Below are 16,934 nucleotides of genomic sequence, written 5' to 3' on the forward strand. Positions count from 1 at the left end.
GTCCTCATACCCCATGGAGGGAGCACTGGGCCAATGTGTGATTTTCTGTAAACTGAGCTTTTTAGCTACAGTAAGAAGCTCAGTGCTAAGGCACTTCAGACTAGATTTCAGAAATCTTTTTTTTTTTTAATGTTTATTTATTTTCATCTATTCAAAAGGCAGAAAGAGAGATACACAGATCTTTTATCCTCTGTTCCACTCCCCAAATGCCCACAACAGCCAGAGCTGAGCCAAGCCAAAGCCAGGAGCCAGGAACTTGATCCTGGTGTCCCAGGTGGGCCCCAGTGACCCAAGAATTTGAACTGCCACCTGTTGCCTCCCAGGGTGCATATTGGCAGGAATGCTGGGTTGGAAGCAGAGTAGCTGGGACTAGATCTGACACTCAGATGTGAGATTCAGGTGACCCAAGCAGCCGCTGAACCCACTGCACCACAACACCCACTCTAGAGGTAAGAGTTCTTAACCAATATGACTCTCAGAAAGAGATACATAAACTTGAATGGGAAAAAATTTTCTATCTTTAACCACAACTGAAATTTAACATTTCAATTCAAACCACATTAGCATCAGCAATACCTATAGGAAATTATAGTATTTTCATAGTTGGTTACAAAGATCTTGAAATAACATTAATTTTTAAAAACTGACTTATTTATTTGAAAGGCAGAAAGGGAGAGAGATCTTCCATCTGTGGCATTACTCTTCAGATGCCTGCAACAACAGGCTAGGCCAGGTTGAAGCCAGGTACCAGGAACTGCAGGGTCTCCCATATGAAGAGGGAGCCATCACTGCTGCCTTCGAAGGGTGTGCATTAGCAGAAACCTGGAATTGGAAGCTGATCCTCTGATAGAGGATGCGGGGTCCCAGGCAGTGCCGAATAGCTGCCCCTCACAATCACATTTATGCTCATCACTAGTTTCAAAGCTAAGGTAGTTATTACACTTATTGCTACATTTTTTTTTAAATGATTCACTTATTTTACTTGAGAGAGTTACATAGAGAGAGAAGGAGAGGGAGAGTCTTCCATCCCCTGGTTCACTCCCCAATTGGCCGCAACAACCGGAGCTGCGCGGACCCTAAGCCAGGAGCCAGGAGCCTTCTCCCCGTCTCCCAAGCAGGTGCAGGGGCCCAAGCACTTGGGCCATCTTCTACTGCTTTCCCAGGCCATAGCAGAGAGCTGGATCGGAAGCGGAGCAGCCGGGACCAGAACCAGTGCCCACATGGGATGCCGGCACTGCGGGTGACGGCTTTACCCGCCACGCCGGCCCCTTATTGCTAGATTTTTGTCATTTTCAATGTTTAAATTAGGAAGCAGTACTATGCTGAAATTTATTAATATTTTTGTCGAAAGTGTTTCAGCATAATCGTTTCCTTTGTCATTCCTGTATTTTGTGTATTTATAAACAATCTGGGCAGAGGGCCCACAGACTTCACCAGACTGCTGACGGGTTCCCGGCACAAACAAGAAACGGCGACGAATCCCTAGTCTTGAAGTCCATATCCTGAAATCAAACCATATCCTGAAATCAGTGTCTTTCGTGGCGATTCCCATTAGCCCCTGTAAAAAGTCGGCTTCATCGCAGGCTTCTGGACTACAATTCCCTGCAGGTGATGCGGCCCCAGGGCCTATCCGGAGTTAGGACAGTAACTCCATCCAATGGTTCCCGTGAGGCCCTGGACAGCCTACGATTCCCAAAATGCAAGGCGGCTGCTTATGCCTTGGGGACACTATGGACACCAAGTTATTGCTGGGATCTGTAGTCGTTTTGTATACTTTTGGGGGTTAGCTTCCTCTTCACGGTGTCTGAGGGGTGGGCTCAAAGAAAAAGGCAGGAAACGTAGTAATTAAACAAACTTGTCCCCTCCACCCGCCCGTACCCGGCCCTCTTCCCGAGAGCGCGAGAGCGGAAGTGGTGATGGCCGGCGCGGCCGGAAGTTCAGATCAGCTGATGGGGGAGGCGGTGCCGCAGCCGCCTAGAGGCCCCGGCCGCCGAACGCTTGGTCCGGGCCCCGAGTCTCGGAGGCTGGCCGCGATTCCCTTTCGCACCTCGCTGTGGGGCGAGGCCCGGTCCCGTCCCTCTCCCAGGCCTGAGATCTTCGCCCGGCACGGCCGCCCTGAGCGCCCCGACCACTCCCAGCCCCGGCTCGCCCCTCAGGCCCCGGGCCTCCCCTCAGTCCCCGGCCGGCGGCCCAGGCCCCGGATCCGCGGGGGGGGACCCGGCCCCGGGGGGAGCGGGCCCCATGGAGCTGATGTTCGCCGAGTGGGAGGACGGAGAGCGCTTCTCGTTCGAGGATTCGGACCGCTTTGAGGAGGATTCCCTCTGCTCCTTCATCTCCGAGGCCGAGAGCCTCTGCCAGAACTGGCGGGGATGGCGCAAACAGTCGGCGGGGCCCAACTCTCCTACCGGCGGCGGGGGCGGAGGTGGCGGCGGCGGTACCAGAATGCGAGGTGAGGGGGAGCGGGGCGGGGGAAGGGGAGCGGGCAGGCCCTGCTCGGGCCTCGCCCGGGAGCTGTCTCAAGTTCAGAGTGGACGGCAGGACTGTGAGGTGGCTGCCTCTGTGTGTGTGTGTGGGAGCGGGGGAATCCTGCACTGGAGAGCAAGTAGATCTTTTGTTTTTCGTTCTCCCTGGTGGAGTAGGAGAATCCCTTCTCGGACTTGGGAATGCTTCACTGAGTTTAGCCTGAGCAGACCGGAAAGTAGACCACAAAAGAATGCGGGCAGGGAACGGATCGTGAAGTGACCCTTTGGGGTGTGTCAGCCCATTGCCAAGTGCTTGGGAGCTTCTTGCCTCGGGGCGTTGACCTCTGACCGCAGCTGCACCAAGAAGGGATCCCCGACCCCCCAGAGTTCCGTGGGGGCGAACCTGCCTTTGAAAGGAGGTTCCAGCCTCCATAGATTCCCATGAAAAGCTTTGCTGCTGACCGTACCCAATATCTGTCAGAAGCCAGACAGAGATTTGTAGATTGGAGCCTTCGGTTTCCTTGCCTGGGGAAGTGTCCTCGTGAAACACTTTCCATTCTTTTATGTCTGTGGGTTTCTTACATCCCAGGGTCTTTCCTTGAATTAACTGATTAGTGGTGTTTTTTAGAGGGGATGGAGGGGAGAATGACAAGAGAGACTAGCTAGCCTCAGGACCCTGCCTCTTTTGCCCGCCTCCCGGTTTGTCACTGGAAGTTGGCTGCAGCAACTGAGTTCAATTTGTGTGGTTGTGCTCAGGCCATTCCAAGAGCCCTGTTTCATAGACTGCTCCTCAGAGATTTCTGGTGTCCCTTTGGGACAGAAATTGACAGGGGTCACTTCTTAGGAGTGACTGCAGTGGTGGTATTGACCGTCAGGTTGGAACACCCACCCACACGCGGATGGTAGGCAGTTTCAGGATTGGTCGTTCTTGGCCCCCCTGCTTTTTTATTTGCATGTGTGCGTGGCCTTGTGGCACTTGCCCATTTTGGGGGAAGTGTCTGCAATCCTGCTGGTGTAGACACACTGGTGTTTTCTTGGACAGGTTAAAGTCTGGGAAACAGGATCAGTTCCACCTGCCCACCCTCTGGCTACCCTCAGTTACTTGTCAAATAGAATAGTTAACTTGTTTTTTAAGAAGAGGTTCTTGCTAGTTGATTTTCTGATCTGTCTTCTAATATGATTGGCAATCTGGTAAGAGCTGTAGTACTACTTTTTGATTAAAACATTGTGAAATCCTTCTTGAATGATAACTCTGTCACGTTCCAGGTGATCCCAGGAGCAGCAGCGTGGGCCCCTGGGGTAACTGTCTCCCCACAAGGGCTTCTGTGGGAAGTCAGGGCTTAGGTGTGTTCAAGAGAGCGTAGCCTCTGTCTTCTTGAGGTCCCTTCTTAACTCTGCTCTGCTGTGCTCTGTCCTGTCTTCTCTCCCTCGAGGGGCCTAGAGTCCTCTAGAAGAAAGGGATAGTTAAAACACTGTCAGAGACCAGAGTGCCAGAGGAGAGAAATCGGTGTCTGAAGGGCATGTAGTCTACGGGCAGTTCGACGCCGGGCCACGTGAGCCGGATTGTGAGCTAATCTCCTGGAACACACCTGGCCAGGAGTTCCCTGGGATGTCCCTGAGATCTTCTGTTCTAGGCCTTGGGCAGCGGACTGTGGGCTGGGCATTGTTCGTTCACGCCCCCCAGGTGGAGGTCTAAGGGTTAGTATACCATGACAGAGGGTATCTGGGATTTTCACGCAGGTCTCTTCTTTGTTTCATAGTGAGGTGAGGCCCAGGATGTGGCGCTGTCATTAATGCCAAGTAATTGTGTCCCTTTTCATTCCCCTTCTCTTCCCTGCTTTCCAACCTTTGTTTCCAAAGATGGACTGGTGATCCCACTGGTGGAGCTGTCAGCAAAGCAGGTGGCGTTTCACATCCCATTTGAAGTGGTGGAGAAGGTGTACCCCCCAGTGCCCGAGCAGCTGCAGCTCCGAATTGCTTTTTGGAGCTTCCCTGAGAATGAAGAGGACATTCGGTGAGGACTGACGGTGGCCAGTAGGGCCCTGATTTCCCGCTGTCGGCTGGGGGGCCCTAATATCCCGCTATCAGCTGGGCTGGGCTGGGCTGCCCACCTAACAAAGGAGATACTATGTGTGGAGTTGTGGTGAGGAGAGGAAGAGAGAGTGCCGGGGAGGGAGTGCCTAAGGTCCCGTGGCCTTTGCTGGGGTTTGTTCGAGGTTTTTGCTGAGTTGCGCCCATGTCCTTCACCCCAGGCTGTATTCATGTCTGGCCAACGGCAGCGCGGACGAGTTCCAGCGAGGGGATCAACTGTTCCGCATGCGGGCTGTGAAGGACCCACTACAGATAGGTGAGGTTTCCGTCATGTGCTGGGGCGTGCCTGCCTCGCCAGTCTCCTGTGTTGAGACTTAAGGATCACTGCAAGAAGCTGGAGCAGGTCGTCTGAATGAGTGCCCGGGCCGGGCTGCAGAACACAGATCGAGTCTTGGCGGCCCTGCTTGACCGTGTCTGCATTTCTCCCCAGGGTTCCACCTGAGTGCTACAGTGGTACCGCCTCAGATGGTCCCTCCTAAAGGGGCCTACAACGTGGCCGTGATGTTTGACCGCTGCCGGGTCACTTCCTGTAGCTGTACCTGTGGGGCTGGGGCCAAATGGTGCACCCACGTCGTGGCACTCTGCCTCTTCCGCATCCACAACGTGAGGCCCTCCCAATTTGTCCTGGCCCCATCCTACGCTCCACCCCGCCCCCCTTCTCTGCTGCATGCCTGGCCAGTGTGAGCGCCCCTGCCTCCTCTACTCTGCCTCTCTGTCCCAGCTGCAGTTTCAGCAAAGCTTTTCTTAGATGTGCCTTGTTTCTCTGTGTCCGTGTCAGGCTTCCGCAGTGTGCCTGCGTGCCCCAGTCTCAGAGTCCCTGTCTCGGCTGCAGAGGGACCAGCTGCAGAAGTTTGCTCAGTACCTCATCAGTGAGCTTCCTCAGCAGGTGAGAGGGGCTGGCACACGCTCCCACAGCCAACTCCAGGCCCAGGCCTAGTGGGGTCACCTGTGCCGTGTTCCCTCTGCTTTTATCCCTTTTCCTCAGATTCTTCCCACAGCCCAGCGTCTCCTGGATGAACTCCTCTCTTCCCAGTCCACCGCCATCAACACAGTGTGTGGAGCCCCAGGTGAGTGTGGTGAGAAAGCCAGTGCAGAGCACAGTGCGCTGTTGTCAGGTGCGCGCAGGCCTTGTCTCGAGGTGACGGACTGCCTGTCCTCAGACCCCACAGCAGGGCCCTCTGCCTCGGACCAGAGCACCTGGTATTTGGACGAGTCCACGCTCACCGACAACATCAAGAAGACTCTGCACAAGTTCTGCGGCCCCTCCCCCGTGGTCTTCAGGTAAGTTGGCTCTCTGCATACTGTGTCTGTGATGGAGGGGGAGCAGCTCTCAGGCTATTGACAGAGTCTTTGTTCTGTAATGTCTGTCCCCCACCTTTTATTCTCTGCACAGTGCCTGGTGCACAAGATGTCACCAACAAATCAATGATGGATGGTGATCACACATCATCAGAATGGCCAGTCTTTAGGGCGAGCAAGAATTATTTTCTTTCTTTCACAGATCAGGAGATTGAGGCAGAGAAGGATGGGGAGTTTTTTTTTCGAGGACATCTCTTTGCCCCTGTGCTCTAGGCCAAAACCCAGTTGCACTTTCACTCATTTCTTTTTTTTTTTATTTTTGGACAGGCAGAGTGGATAGTGAGAGAGAGAGACAGAGAGAAAGGGGCCGTTGGTTCACCCTCCAATGGCCACCACGGCTGGCGCGCTGCAGCCGGCGCACCGCGCTGATCCAAAGCCAGGAGCCAGGTGCTTCTCCTGGTCTCCCATGGGGTGCAGGGCCCAAGCACTTGGGCCATCCTCCACTGCCTTCCCGGGCCACAGCAGAGAGCTGGCCTGGAAGAGGGGCAACCGGGACAGCATCCGGCGCCCCGACCGGGACTAGAACCTGGTGTGCCGGCGCCGCTAGGTGGCGGATTAGCCTAGTGAGCTGCGGCACCGGCCACTCACTTCATTTAGCCCCATGTTTGACTCAGCACGTTCTGCTCTCTAATTTTCTTTTTTAAAAAACTATTGATTTATTCATTTTGAAGGAGTTACAGAGAGTTTCCATCTGCTGGTTCACTCCCTACATGGCCGCAATGGCCAGTGCTAGGCCAGGCTGAAGCCAGGCACTGCATTTGGGTCTCCCACATAGGTGCAGGGGCCCAAACACTTGGGCCATCTTCCGCTGCTTTCCCAGGCACGTTAGCCGGGAGCTGGATGGGAAGTGAGCAGCTGGGACACGAACTGGAACCCATATGGGATGCTGGTGTTGCAGGTGGCAGCTTTACCCACTACACCACAACGCCGGCCCCCTGCTCTCCTATTTTCTTAGTGATGTGAACTCAATGTATCTGTCTTCCACGGAGCCTCCGGCCGCTGCTGAATGGGCATGTCTGCTGCGCCCTCTGAGGGGCCGCGAACCCGAGGGCGTCTGGAACCTGCTGAGCATTGTGCGGGAGATGTTCAAGCGGAGGGACAGCAATGCTGCCCCGCTGTTGGAAATCCTCACTGACCAGTGCCTCACCTATGAACAGGTAATCCCCCTGAGTTGAGCTCTGTGGTGGCTCATTTTCCCTCACCCGCCTCATTCTTCTCTTCAGGGCTCTTGGGGAGGGCTGCTCTGTCTTCCATGGCGCCATCAGCCAGAGCTCATAGCCCTCTTTGTCCCCAGATAACAGGCTGGTGGTACAGCGTGCGCACCTCAGCCTCACACAGCAGCGCCAGCGGGCACACAGGCCGCAGCAATGGGCAATCAGAGGTGGCAGCCCACGCGTGCGCCAGCATGTGTGATGAGATGGTCACACTGTGGAGGCTGGCCGTGCTGGACCCTGCACTCAGCCCCCAGCGGTGAGTCTCCCCCCGAGGCTCGCCACAGCCATCCCAGGACAGACCGAGCCCGCATTTCCCTGTACGCTGACATCTACCATTATTCTGGCCCGAGCAGATGCGAGGTGCAGAGACGTAGGGTTCCTCGTGACTTAGGACCCCTTTCACAGCGGCGTTTTTCCTCCGTCCTCCACGCGGCACCTACTTTCCGAGGTTCCTGAGCGTGGCAATGATGCCTATGGGACAGGCTCCACAACTGTTCCTCTGTGTCCTTTCCCTGTATTCTTTGAGGCACACACATGCCCTCCTTTCCCTTCTCTGTGCAGAGTGTACCCTGCTCCCCTCCAGCAAACCCTCCCTCTGTTCCCACAGCCGCCGGGAATTGTGTGCGCAGCTGCGCCAGTGGCAGCTGAAGGTGATTGAGAACGTAAAGCGGGGACAGCACAAGAAGACCCTGGAGAGGCTCTTCCCTGGCTTCCGGCCAGCCGTGGAGGCCTGCTACTTCAACTGGGAAGAGGCCTACCCACTTCCTGGTGTTACCTACAGCGGCACTGACCGGAAGCTGGCACTCTGCTGGGCCCGGGCCCTGCCCCCTCGGCCAGGTGCCTCACGTTCTGGGGGCCTGGAGGAATCCCGTGATCGGTCCCGACCTCTTCCTACTGAGCCAGCTGTGCGGCCTAAGGAGCCTGGGGCCAAGCGCAAGGGATTGGGTGAGGGGGTTCCCTCATCGCAGCGGGGTCCCCGCCGCCTCTCCACTGAAGGGGGAGATAAGGCTCTGCATAAGATGGGTCCAGGTGGGGGAAAAGCCAAGGCACTGGGAGGGTCTGGCAGTGGCGGCAAGGGCTCGGCAGGCAGCGTGAGTAAGCGACGGCTGAGCAGTGAGGACAGCTCCCTGGAGCCAGATCTGGCAGAGATGAGCCTGGATGACAGCAGCCTGGCCCTGGGTGCAGAAGCCAGCACCTTTGGCGGATTTCCCGAGAGCCCTCCACCCTGCCATCCCTCTGGTGTGTCTCGAGGGCCTTCTGCCTTCCTTCCTGAGCCCCCAGATACTTATGAAGAAGATGGGGGCGTGTACTTCTCCGAGGGGCCTGAGCCTCCCACAGCCTCTGCTGGGCCCCCTGGTCTGCTGCCTGGGGAGGTCTGCACCCGGGACGAACTCCCTTCCACAGATGAGAGTGGCAACGGGCTCTCCAAAACCAAAGAGGCAGCCCCAGCAGTTGGAGAGGAAGATGACGACTACCAGGCTTATTATCTGAATGCCCAGGATGGGGCTGGGGGCGAGGAGGAGAAGGCCGAGGGCGGGGCTGGGGAGGAGCACGACCTGTTTGCTGGGCTAAAGCCGCTGGAACAGGAGAGCCGCATGGAGGTGAGGGGACTTGGGACTGAGGGAGGGAGAGCTGGGTACCCCTTAGCCACAGCTGGGAGGGTCTCCCCCCGCCCCCCCAGCCCCAGGTGGGAGTGTCAGGATGCTCAGCATGACTGTTAGAATCCCATAGCTGGCTGCAGTCCACATGCTTCCCTGCTGCCACACTGACTTCTCTGAGATGCCTCCTCACGTCACTCTGCTGCTGAAAGCAAGCAGATTCCCACTGCCCTGAGGATAAGCATGAAGATCCTTGGCATGGTGTAGGAAGCTTTGCTCGGTCTGATCTCTGCTTGCTTCTCCAGCCCCGTCTGGCTGCTCTGTCCTCATACTGCAGTCTGCTGAGCCTCTCCCACAGCCTGCCATGCCCTTCCTGCTCCGTACTTCTGTGTGGATGAGCCTTTTGGCTAGAATGCACTTAGCCTATCTGGCCTGGTTAGCTCCTGTCTCTTTGGGTCTCAGACATCTTGAAGTTCACTTCCTCTGGGAAGTCGCTTTGTACTGCTCCCTTGCCCCAAGTTCCAATGGGGTATCCTGCCTGCTTGCTTAGTTGCTGGCATCACACTGGCTTGTGTGTTTATGTGTTTGTCTCTCTGATCAGGTTGAGCTTCTGTGGTATACTGGGACTAGCCCAGCATACAGCAAGTGCTCAAGGAATGTTTGTTACATGAGTGAAAATTGTGCCCCACCCCTCCCTGCAAGTTGAGGCTTCAACCTGTCTGGCCCCATGTCCTCTCTCCAGGTATTATTTGCCTGTGCTGAGGCCCTGCATGCGCACGGCTATAGCAGTGAGGCCTCTCGCCTCACGGTGGAGCTTGCCCAGGACCTGCTAGCCAACCCACCCGACCTCAAGGTAGAGCCGCCCCCTGCCAAGGTGAGAGAGACCCCCTTGCTCTACCTTCCCCAGCCCCACTTACCTGAATCCTATTCCCACGCCCCACCCAAGTGAGAGCCTCCTACTGTCTCTACCGAAGAGAGTCAGACTCATCTGCCTGCCTCCTTGTGCTTCCCTCTCCAGGGCAAGAAGAACAAGGTATCCACAAGCCGTCAGACATGGGTGGCTACCAACACCCTGACCAAGGCAGCCTTCCTGTTGACGGTGCTAAGTGAGCGCCCAGAGCATCATAACCTGGCCTTCCGAGTTGGCATGTTTGCCTTGGAGCTGCAGCGGCCCCCAGCTTCTACCAAGGCCTTGGAGGTGAGCGCTTCCATCCGAGCCTCATACTTCAGTCTCCTCAAAGCCTGGCACCTTGACCTCCATGCAGGCCTGGGGGTCTGAGTCCACTTCTGTGCACAGGTGAAGCTAGCATACCAGGAGTCTGAGGTGGCCACTCTACTCAAGAAGATCCCTCTGGGTCCCAGTGAGATGAGTACCATGCGGTGTCGAGCTGAAGAGCTTCGGGAAGGGACGCTCTGTGACTATCGGCCTGTGTTGCCCCTCATGTTGGCCAGTTTCATCTTTGATGTTCTCTGTGCTCCAGGTATGGTGCCTGACCCTAGAATAAGTGGGGAACTGGGTAGAGATAACTTTTTCTAAGGAAAAATCAAGAGTACCAAGGTTCTGAATCACTTTTAGGACCCATCAGGCATGGGTAGGTCTGGGATGATGAGGGTCTTGGGTTCCCTTGTGTTCTTTCCCATGGTTCTTCTAACTTACCCCAACTTTGATCCAGTGGTTTCTCCCACGGGTTCCCGGCCCCCAAGTCGCAACTGGAGCAATGAGATGCCTGGGGATGAGGAACTGGGATTTGAAGCAGCAGTTGCTGCCTTGGGTAAGTCTTTCAGTGCCTTGAGTACATCCATGAGCTAAGCCTGGCCCAGGCCTTGGAGGACATGAGAACTGGGCATTGCTCCTGAGGGGTTATATGATAATGGGAAAGTCAGCATGATATGGGTAAGCCATCTGATGCCTCTTAGACACTCAGAAATTCAGGGCATTGGAAGCTATGGGTGTTGACTGCTGCAACGCAGCAAAACAAATTTAGAGAAGGGCCTGGAGGGTAGCAGAATGTAGGAAGTGAATTCAAAGATGAATGAGTTCCGGATAGGGGACTGCCATGGGTAGAGACATAGCTGCAATACAGTCCTCGTGAGAAGACGTCCCCAGAGTGCTAGGTTGCATGCTGGGTAGGCAGAGCAGACAGGTTGTAAAGGTCTCAAAAGCAGACCAGAGCTTAGATTGCATGTAGCAGGCGGTGGGAACCTTCTCCAGGTGATGTGGTGTGGACCAAGGGAACTCCTTACATCACGTGCCAGGGGTTGAGGAGTGCTGTGTTTGCTCATGCTGTCTGGGGGGGTAGGGCCACTGCCAGGCCCCATGAGGCCCACCTTTCCACAGGCATGAAGACAACTGTGAGCGAGGCAGAACATCCCCTCCTGTGTGAAGGCACACGTCGGGAGAAGGGTGACCTGGCGTTATCACTGATGATCACTTACAAGGACGACCAGGCCAAGCTCAAGAAGGTAAGGGACAGAGGCACTAGGCTTTTGATGTAACAAGAAAGCCTCATCCTTTCTCAGGGGTTTCCTGTATAATGAGAAAAGTGGTATTCTGCCCATAGGAGTTAAGTAGGAAGTCACTGGGACATTACATAAAGAACAAGAGACGGTGTGGGTGTTGTGGTGCAGCAGTTAAGGTGCCACCCATCCTGTGTCTGAGTGCTGGGTTTGAGTCCTAGTATCTGCACTTCCAATCCAGTTTCTTTCCAGTGTGTACCCTGGGAGCAGCAGATGATGGCTTTAAGTACTTGGCTCCCTGCCACCCACATGGAAGACCTGGAGTTCTGGGCTCCTGGTTTTGTCCTGGCCCAGTTATGGCTATTGCTGGCATTTGGGGAGTGAACTAGCAGAGGGTAGATCCCTCTCCATCTGCCTCTCCAGCACTCAGTCTGTTTCTTTGAAATAAAATGGGGGAAAAAAAGGGCCATTGGGGTGTTTGGGTGTGGGGTGTAAGAGAGGCAGAGGCATAAGGTCCTTCATTCATTTATTGCTTAATATTCATTGAACATCAGGATATTCAGTCCTGCAGCACTAACAGAGAATACCAAGGTACAAGAGTCAAGGTCATCCTGTAGTAATAACTGGGGAGAGCTTCCTGAGGAGGTGGCATCAGGCTGTTTCAAGGAGAAAGGTGGGCAACAGAAGTTGGGGGACAAAGGGCATCCTTTCACCACTTCTCTTTCCTTCAGATCTTGGATAAACTTTTGGACCGAGAGAGCCAGACACATAAGCCACAGACGTTGAGTTCTTTCTACTCATCTAGCCGCCCAGCAGCCGCCAGCCAGAGGTCTCCGTCAAAGCACGGGGGCCCGTCTGCCCCTGGGGCCCTGCAACCACTGACCTCAGGCTCTGCAGCAGCTGCTCAGCCAGGGAGTGTGGCAGGGGCTGGGCCAGGCCCCACTGAGGGCTTCACAGAGAAGAATGTGCTTGGTGAGGTGTGGGCACTGGGCAGGGGGAATGAATGGTATAGAGCCACGTGGGGTTCCCTTTCCTAGGCTCATCCCGATGTCCTACTTTTCCCACCTAGAAAGTTCCCCCCATTCCCCCTGTGAAGGTCTTCCATCTGAGGCAGCTTTGACCCCAAGGCCGGAGGGGAAGGTTCCCAGCCGTCTGGCACTTGGCAGTCGAGGAGGCTACAATGGACGGGGCTGGGGCTCCCCAGGGCGGCCTAAGAAGAAGCATACAGGTAGGACCACTTGTAGGATGGCATAACAGGACAGACAGTCCTCAGGGTTACAGCCTGCTTCTGAGACTCGTGATTTCTGAGACTTAACTTGTCTTGGGGGGTTAGGTATGGCCAGCATTGACAGCAGTGCCCCTGAAACAACATCGGACAGCTCCCCCACCTTAAGCCGGAGGCCACTTCGAGGGGGCTGGGCCCCCACCTCCTGGGGTCGAGGACAAGACAGTGACAGCATTAGCAGCTCTTCCTCAGACTCCCTGGGCTCCTCATCCTCCAGTGGAAGTCGCCGAGCCAGTGCCAGTGGAGGGGCCCGGGCCAAGACGGTTGAGGTTGGCAGGTCAGTGGGAAGAAATGCCAGTCTCCCCTGATCCAGCCCACCCTGAGCCACATCCCTAGTGTAATTCAGCCACTGCCCCTCCCTTCAACATCCTCACTTACCCTGGTCCTTCACAACCTACCTGGAACTCCCATTTCAAAGAAACCCCAACCCCGTCCCTACCCCATCGCCCCTTCAGGTACAAGGGCCGCCGCCCCGAGAGTCATGCCCCCCATGTACCCAATCAGCCATCAGAGGCAGCTGCACACTTCTACTTCGAGCTGGCGAAGACGGTGCTGATCAAGGCAGGGGGCAACAGCAGCACTTCCATTTTCACACATCCATCTTCCTCAGGGGGCCACCAGGGTCCTCACCGCAACCTGCACCTTTGCGCCTTCGAGATCGGGCTTTATGCCCTTGGCCTGCACAACTTTGTCTCTCCCAACTGGCTCTCCCGTACCTATTCTTCCCACGTTTCTTGGATTACAGGTAAAGCCAGTGTCCTGACTTGGGTATGGGAGGGAGATATAGTCGTGGAGAAGAGCTTTTGTAAAGCTCCAACAGGAGAGACATTATTCCCATGGCCCAGTGGTGCCTGTGCTAACCCCACTCTGCTCTTCTCCCCTATCCCTGAAGGCCAGGCAATGGAGATCGGCAGCGCAGCCCTGACTATACTGGTAGAGTGCTGGGATGGACATCTGACACCCCCTGAGGTGGCGTCACTGGCTGACAGGGCATCACGGGCACGAGACTCCAATATGGTGAGGGCGGCAGCAGAGCTGGCCCTAAGCTGCCTGCCTCATGCTCATGCGCTGAACCCCAATGAGATCCAGCGGGCCCTGGTGCAGTGCAAGGAGCAGGTATTTCTACATGCAATCTGGGAGCTTGCTCTGGAGCTTCTGAGCAGGGAGGATGGGGATGGGAAAGCTGAAGGCCCAGCTCTTTAGTTCCACATCCTGGAGTTTACAGATTATCCAGTTTGTCCCGTTACAGTGACATTTTACATATTACAGTTTGAATATCCTGTATTTGAAGTGCTTGGGACCAGAAGTGTTTTAAGATTTTGGATTTTTATTTTTGTGTATTCACATAAACATAATGAGATATCTTGGGGCTGGGACCCAAGTCTTAACTTGAAATTCGTTCGTTTCATGTGTACCTTATGCACATAGCTTGAAGGTAATTTTAGAGAAGAGTTTAATAATTCTGTGCATGAAAGAAAGTTTCATGGCTGGAATTTTCACTTGTGGCATCATGTCAGTGCTTAAAGGATTTTGAAGATTTCGCAGCATTTCAGATTTTTGGATTAGGGATATTTAGTCTGCAATTACATTTTCATATCCGTCATCTCCTTTACCTAGCAACTGTATGGTTAGGACTATTCCTATTTTACAGGTAAGGAAATAGAGGCTTATACTTTAGGGACCAAGATGATCACCTATGAAGGAAAATTTAAGGCAGGCTTTAGAGATTACAAGGCTTAGATGGGAGGATGTGGAACTGGGACTGTAACTTGGGTTTGACTCCTGTCGGTCAGCAAGTACAATCTGTGCACATTCACTGCTGTGATACTGAGTACTGACCCTGACCTCTAATGTCTCCCTGGGAACCAGCCTACTCTGAGGGGAGACAGTGGAATGTCATCTGAAACCATCTCTGGGGTAAAGTCTACCCACTAACGCTCTGTTGCCCCTCCCTTCCAGGACAACCTGATGTTGGAGAAGGCCTGCATGGCAGTGGAAGAGGCGGCTAAGGGTGGGGGCGTATACCCCGAAGTATTGTTTGAGGTTGCTCACCAGTGGTTCTGGCTATATGAGCAAACAGCAGGTGGCTCATCCACAGCCCGCGAAGGGGCTACAAGCTGTAGTGCCAGTGGGATTAGGGCAGCTGGGGAGGCTGGGCGGGGGCTGCCTGAGGGCAGGGGGGGCCCGGGGACTGAGCCAGTTACAGTGGCGGCAGCAGCAGCAGCAGTGACAGCAGCAGCCACCGTAGTGCCAGTCATCTCAGTCGGGTCCAGTTTATATCCAGGTCCAGGTCTGGGGCATGGTCACTCTCCTGGCCTGCACCCCTACACTGCTCTACAGCCCCACCTACCCTGTAGCCCTCAGTACCTCACACACCCAGCTCACCCTGCCCACCCCTTGCCTCATATGCCCCGGCCTGCTGTCTTCCCTGTGCCCAGCTCTGCATACCCACAGGTGAGACCAGAGTTCTGCTGGGGGTAGGGCTTGTGGGAGTTCACTGGGGGTTGGGGCAGGGTACCCTAGGAATATCATGGGGCTGCCCCAAGCATCTTAGGTGGGGGGAGTCTGAGGGGACCTAGCTCAACTTAGATGATAAATGTAGGGACTCCCCTATGGGGTGAAGGAGGAGAGCTACATCATAGTAACATCGTGTTCTCCTTTTTCCTTCCCTTCTCTAGGGTGTGCATCCTGCATTCCTGGGGGCTCAGTACCCTTACTCGGTGACTCCTCCCTCACTTGCTGCCACTGCTGTGTCTTTCCCCGTCCCTTCCATGGCACCCATCACAGTACATCCCTACCATACAGAGCCAGGGCTGCCACTGCCCACCAGTGTGGCCTGTGAGTTGTGGGGACAGGGAGCAGGTGAATGGAGGGGAGGGAGCCTTCTCCTTTGGTCTGCCCCTGCCTGGACTTTGAGCCGCTCACACGCCTGTCATCCCACCCTAGTGAGCAGCGTCCACCCAGCATCCACATTTCCAGCCATCCAGGGTGCCTCACTGCCTGCCCTGACCACGCAGCCGAGCCCTCTGGTGAGCGGGGGCTTCCCACCGCCCGAGGAGGAGACCCACAGTCAACCAGTCAATCCGCACAGCCTGCACCACCTGCACGCTGCCTACCGTGTCGGTGAGAGGTGGTCCCTTTCTGCGCTTCTACCCGCACCTGTGCCACAGGCTCTTCAGGAATCCCCTTCCAGCAGCTCTTGTTTTTTGCAGGCTTGGGGCAGAGGGGGAGGAGAAAGCAACCCACCAGGGCTCACCTTTTATCTCCTAGGAATGCTGGCGTTGGAGATGCTGGGTCGCCGGGCACACAACGATCACCCCAACAACTTCTCCCGCTCTCCCCCATACACTGATGATGTCAAATGGTTGCTGGGGCTGGCAGCAAAGCTGGGTAACACCTCCCCTCCCCAGGACCATAGTCCTCCCATCCGTTCCCCTCCCCACCTTCCTATCCCAGACCTCCTTCCTAGCTCTTGCTCAGAGTTGAGGCCTTGGTCGGGTACGTGTGCGGGCGTGGGGGGCGGAGGGCTACCTCAGCTCCTGGGGTGGAGGGAGGCTTTCGGCCAGGCCAGAGCTGAGATCTATAAGTTGGGTCCCTAGGGCAGAGGTGGCCACCCCCGTCTCATGCCCCTCCCCCTGCCCCCCAGGAGTGAACTACGTGCACCAGTTCTGTGTGGGGGCAGCCAAGGGGGTGCTGAGCCCGTTTGTGCTGCAGGAGATCGTCATGGAGACGCTGCAGCGGCTGAGCCCTGCTCATGCCCACAACCATCTGCGTGCCCCGGCCTTCCACCAACTGGTGCAGCGCTGCCAGCAGGCATACATGCAGGTGACAGTCCAAGAAGTATGGAGCTGGGGGAAGAGAAGGACCTCCTGGGCCGGCACAGAGCAGCTTGTGCAGCATGGGAGGGAGGAGGGGATGGACTCGGTGCTGTGCACTGAGGTTCCTCCCCGGCTCGTTTTCCCACAGTACATCCACCACCGCTTGATCCACCTGACCCCTGCCGACTACGACGACTTTGTGAATGCGATCCGCAGTGCCCGCAGCGCCTTCTGCCTGACACCCATGGGCATGATGCAGTTCAACGACATCCTGCAGAACCTCAAACGCAGCAAACAGACCAAGGAGCTGTGGCAGCGGGTCTCACTCGAGATGACCACCTTCTCCCCCTGAGTCTGGCCCCCATTGGGCCCTATACAGGGACACAGGCCTGTGGCTATGGGGGCCTTTCACACAGTGGGAGTGAATCTTGGCTGGACAGATCATCCCCACTCAGTTCCCTGGTAGCCCAGACTGGCAGCTGCTCTTGGGCTGTAGCTTGGGGCCAAGATGTCTCAGACCCTAGAAGCCTAGGGCTGGGAGAGACAGCCCTGTCTGGGAGGGGGCGCTGGGTGGCTTCTGGTATTTATTTGGCATTTATAAATATATAAACTCCTTTTTTACTCTAGATTGCCTGGATTCCTCCTTTCTT

The 16,934-nt window shown here is 55.6% G+C and overlaps 1 protein-coding gene across 7 annotated transcripts; it reads left to right on the plus strand.

Moving 5' to 3' along the window:
- The first annotated feature begins 1,950 nt into the window (after positions 1-1,950).
- Positions 1,951-16,910, plus strand: ZSWIM8 (zinc finger SWIM-type containing 8). Of its 7 annotated transcripts, none has more exons than XM_051823189.3 (26): positions 1,951-2,449; positions 4,323-4,476; positions 4,715-4,809; positions 4,984-5,156; positions 5,332-5,439; positions 5,539-5,620; positions 5,714-5,834; positions 6,811-7,069; positions 7,207-7,382; positions 7,734-8,727; positions 9,467-9,598; positions 9,743-9,922; positions 10,022-10,205; positions 10,398-10,496; positions 11,063-11,187; positions 11,913-12,153; positions 12,251-12,409; positions 12,515-12,743; positions 12,922-13,211; positions 13,359-13,582; positions 14,426-14,920; positions 15,145-15,304; positions 15,413-15,589; positions 15,737-15,856; positions 16,181-16,291; positions 16,433-16,910. In XM_051823189.3, exons 1-26 carry the CDS (start codon positions 2,242-2,244, stop codon positions 16,891-16,893), a joined length of 5,757 nt encoding a protein of 1,918 aa, XP_051679149.1. In that variant the 5' UTR covers positions 1,951-2,241; the 3' UTR covers positions 16,894-16,910. The 7 variants fall into 7 exon arrangements, 6 of the variants coding, with proteins under 6 accessions (XP_051679149.1, XP_002718455.1, XP_017204186.1 ...); XM_002718409.6 differs by having other exon boundaries at positions 1,958-2,449; positions 6,868-7,069; positions 16,113-16,291; XM_017348697.4 differs by having other exon boundaries at positions 2,105-2,449; positions 16,113-16,291.
- Positions 16,911-16,934: the final 24 nt, after the last annotated feature.

This window comes from Oryctolagus cuniculus, chromosome 15, assembly GCF_051225735.1.
Source record: "Oryctolagus cuniculus isolate XC-2025 breed Fujian yellow rabbit chromosome 15, ASM5122573v1, whole genome shotgun sequence".
Taxonomy (NCBI): domain Eukaryota; kingdom Metazoa; phylum Chordata; class Mammalia; order Lagomorpha; family Leporidae; genus Oryctolagus; species Oryctolagus cuniculus.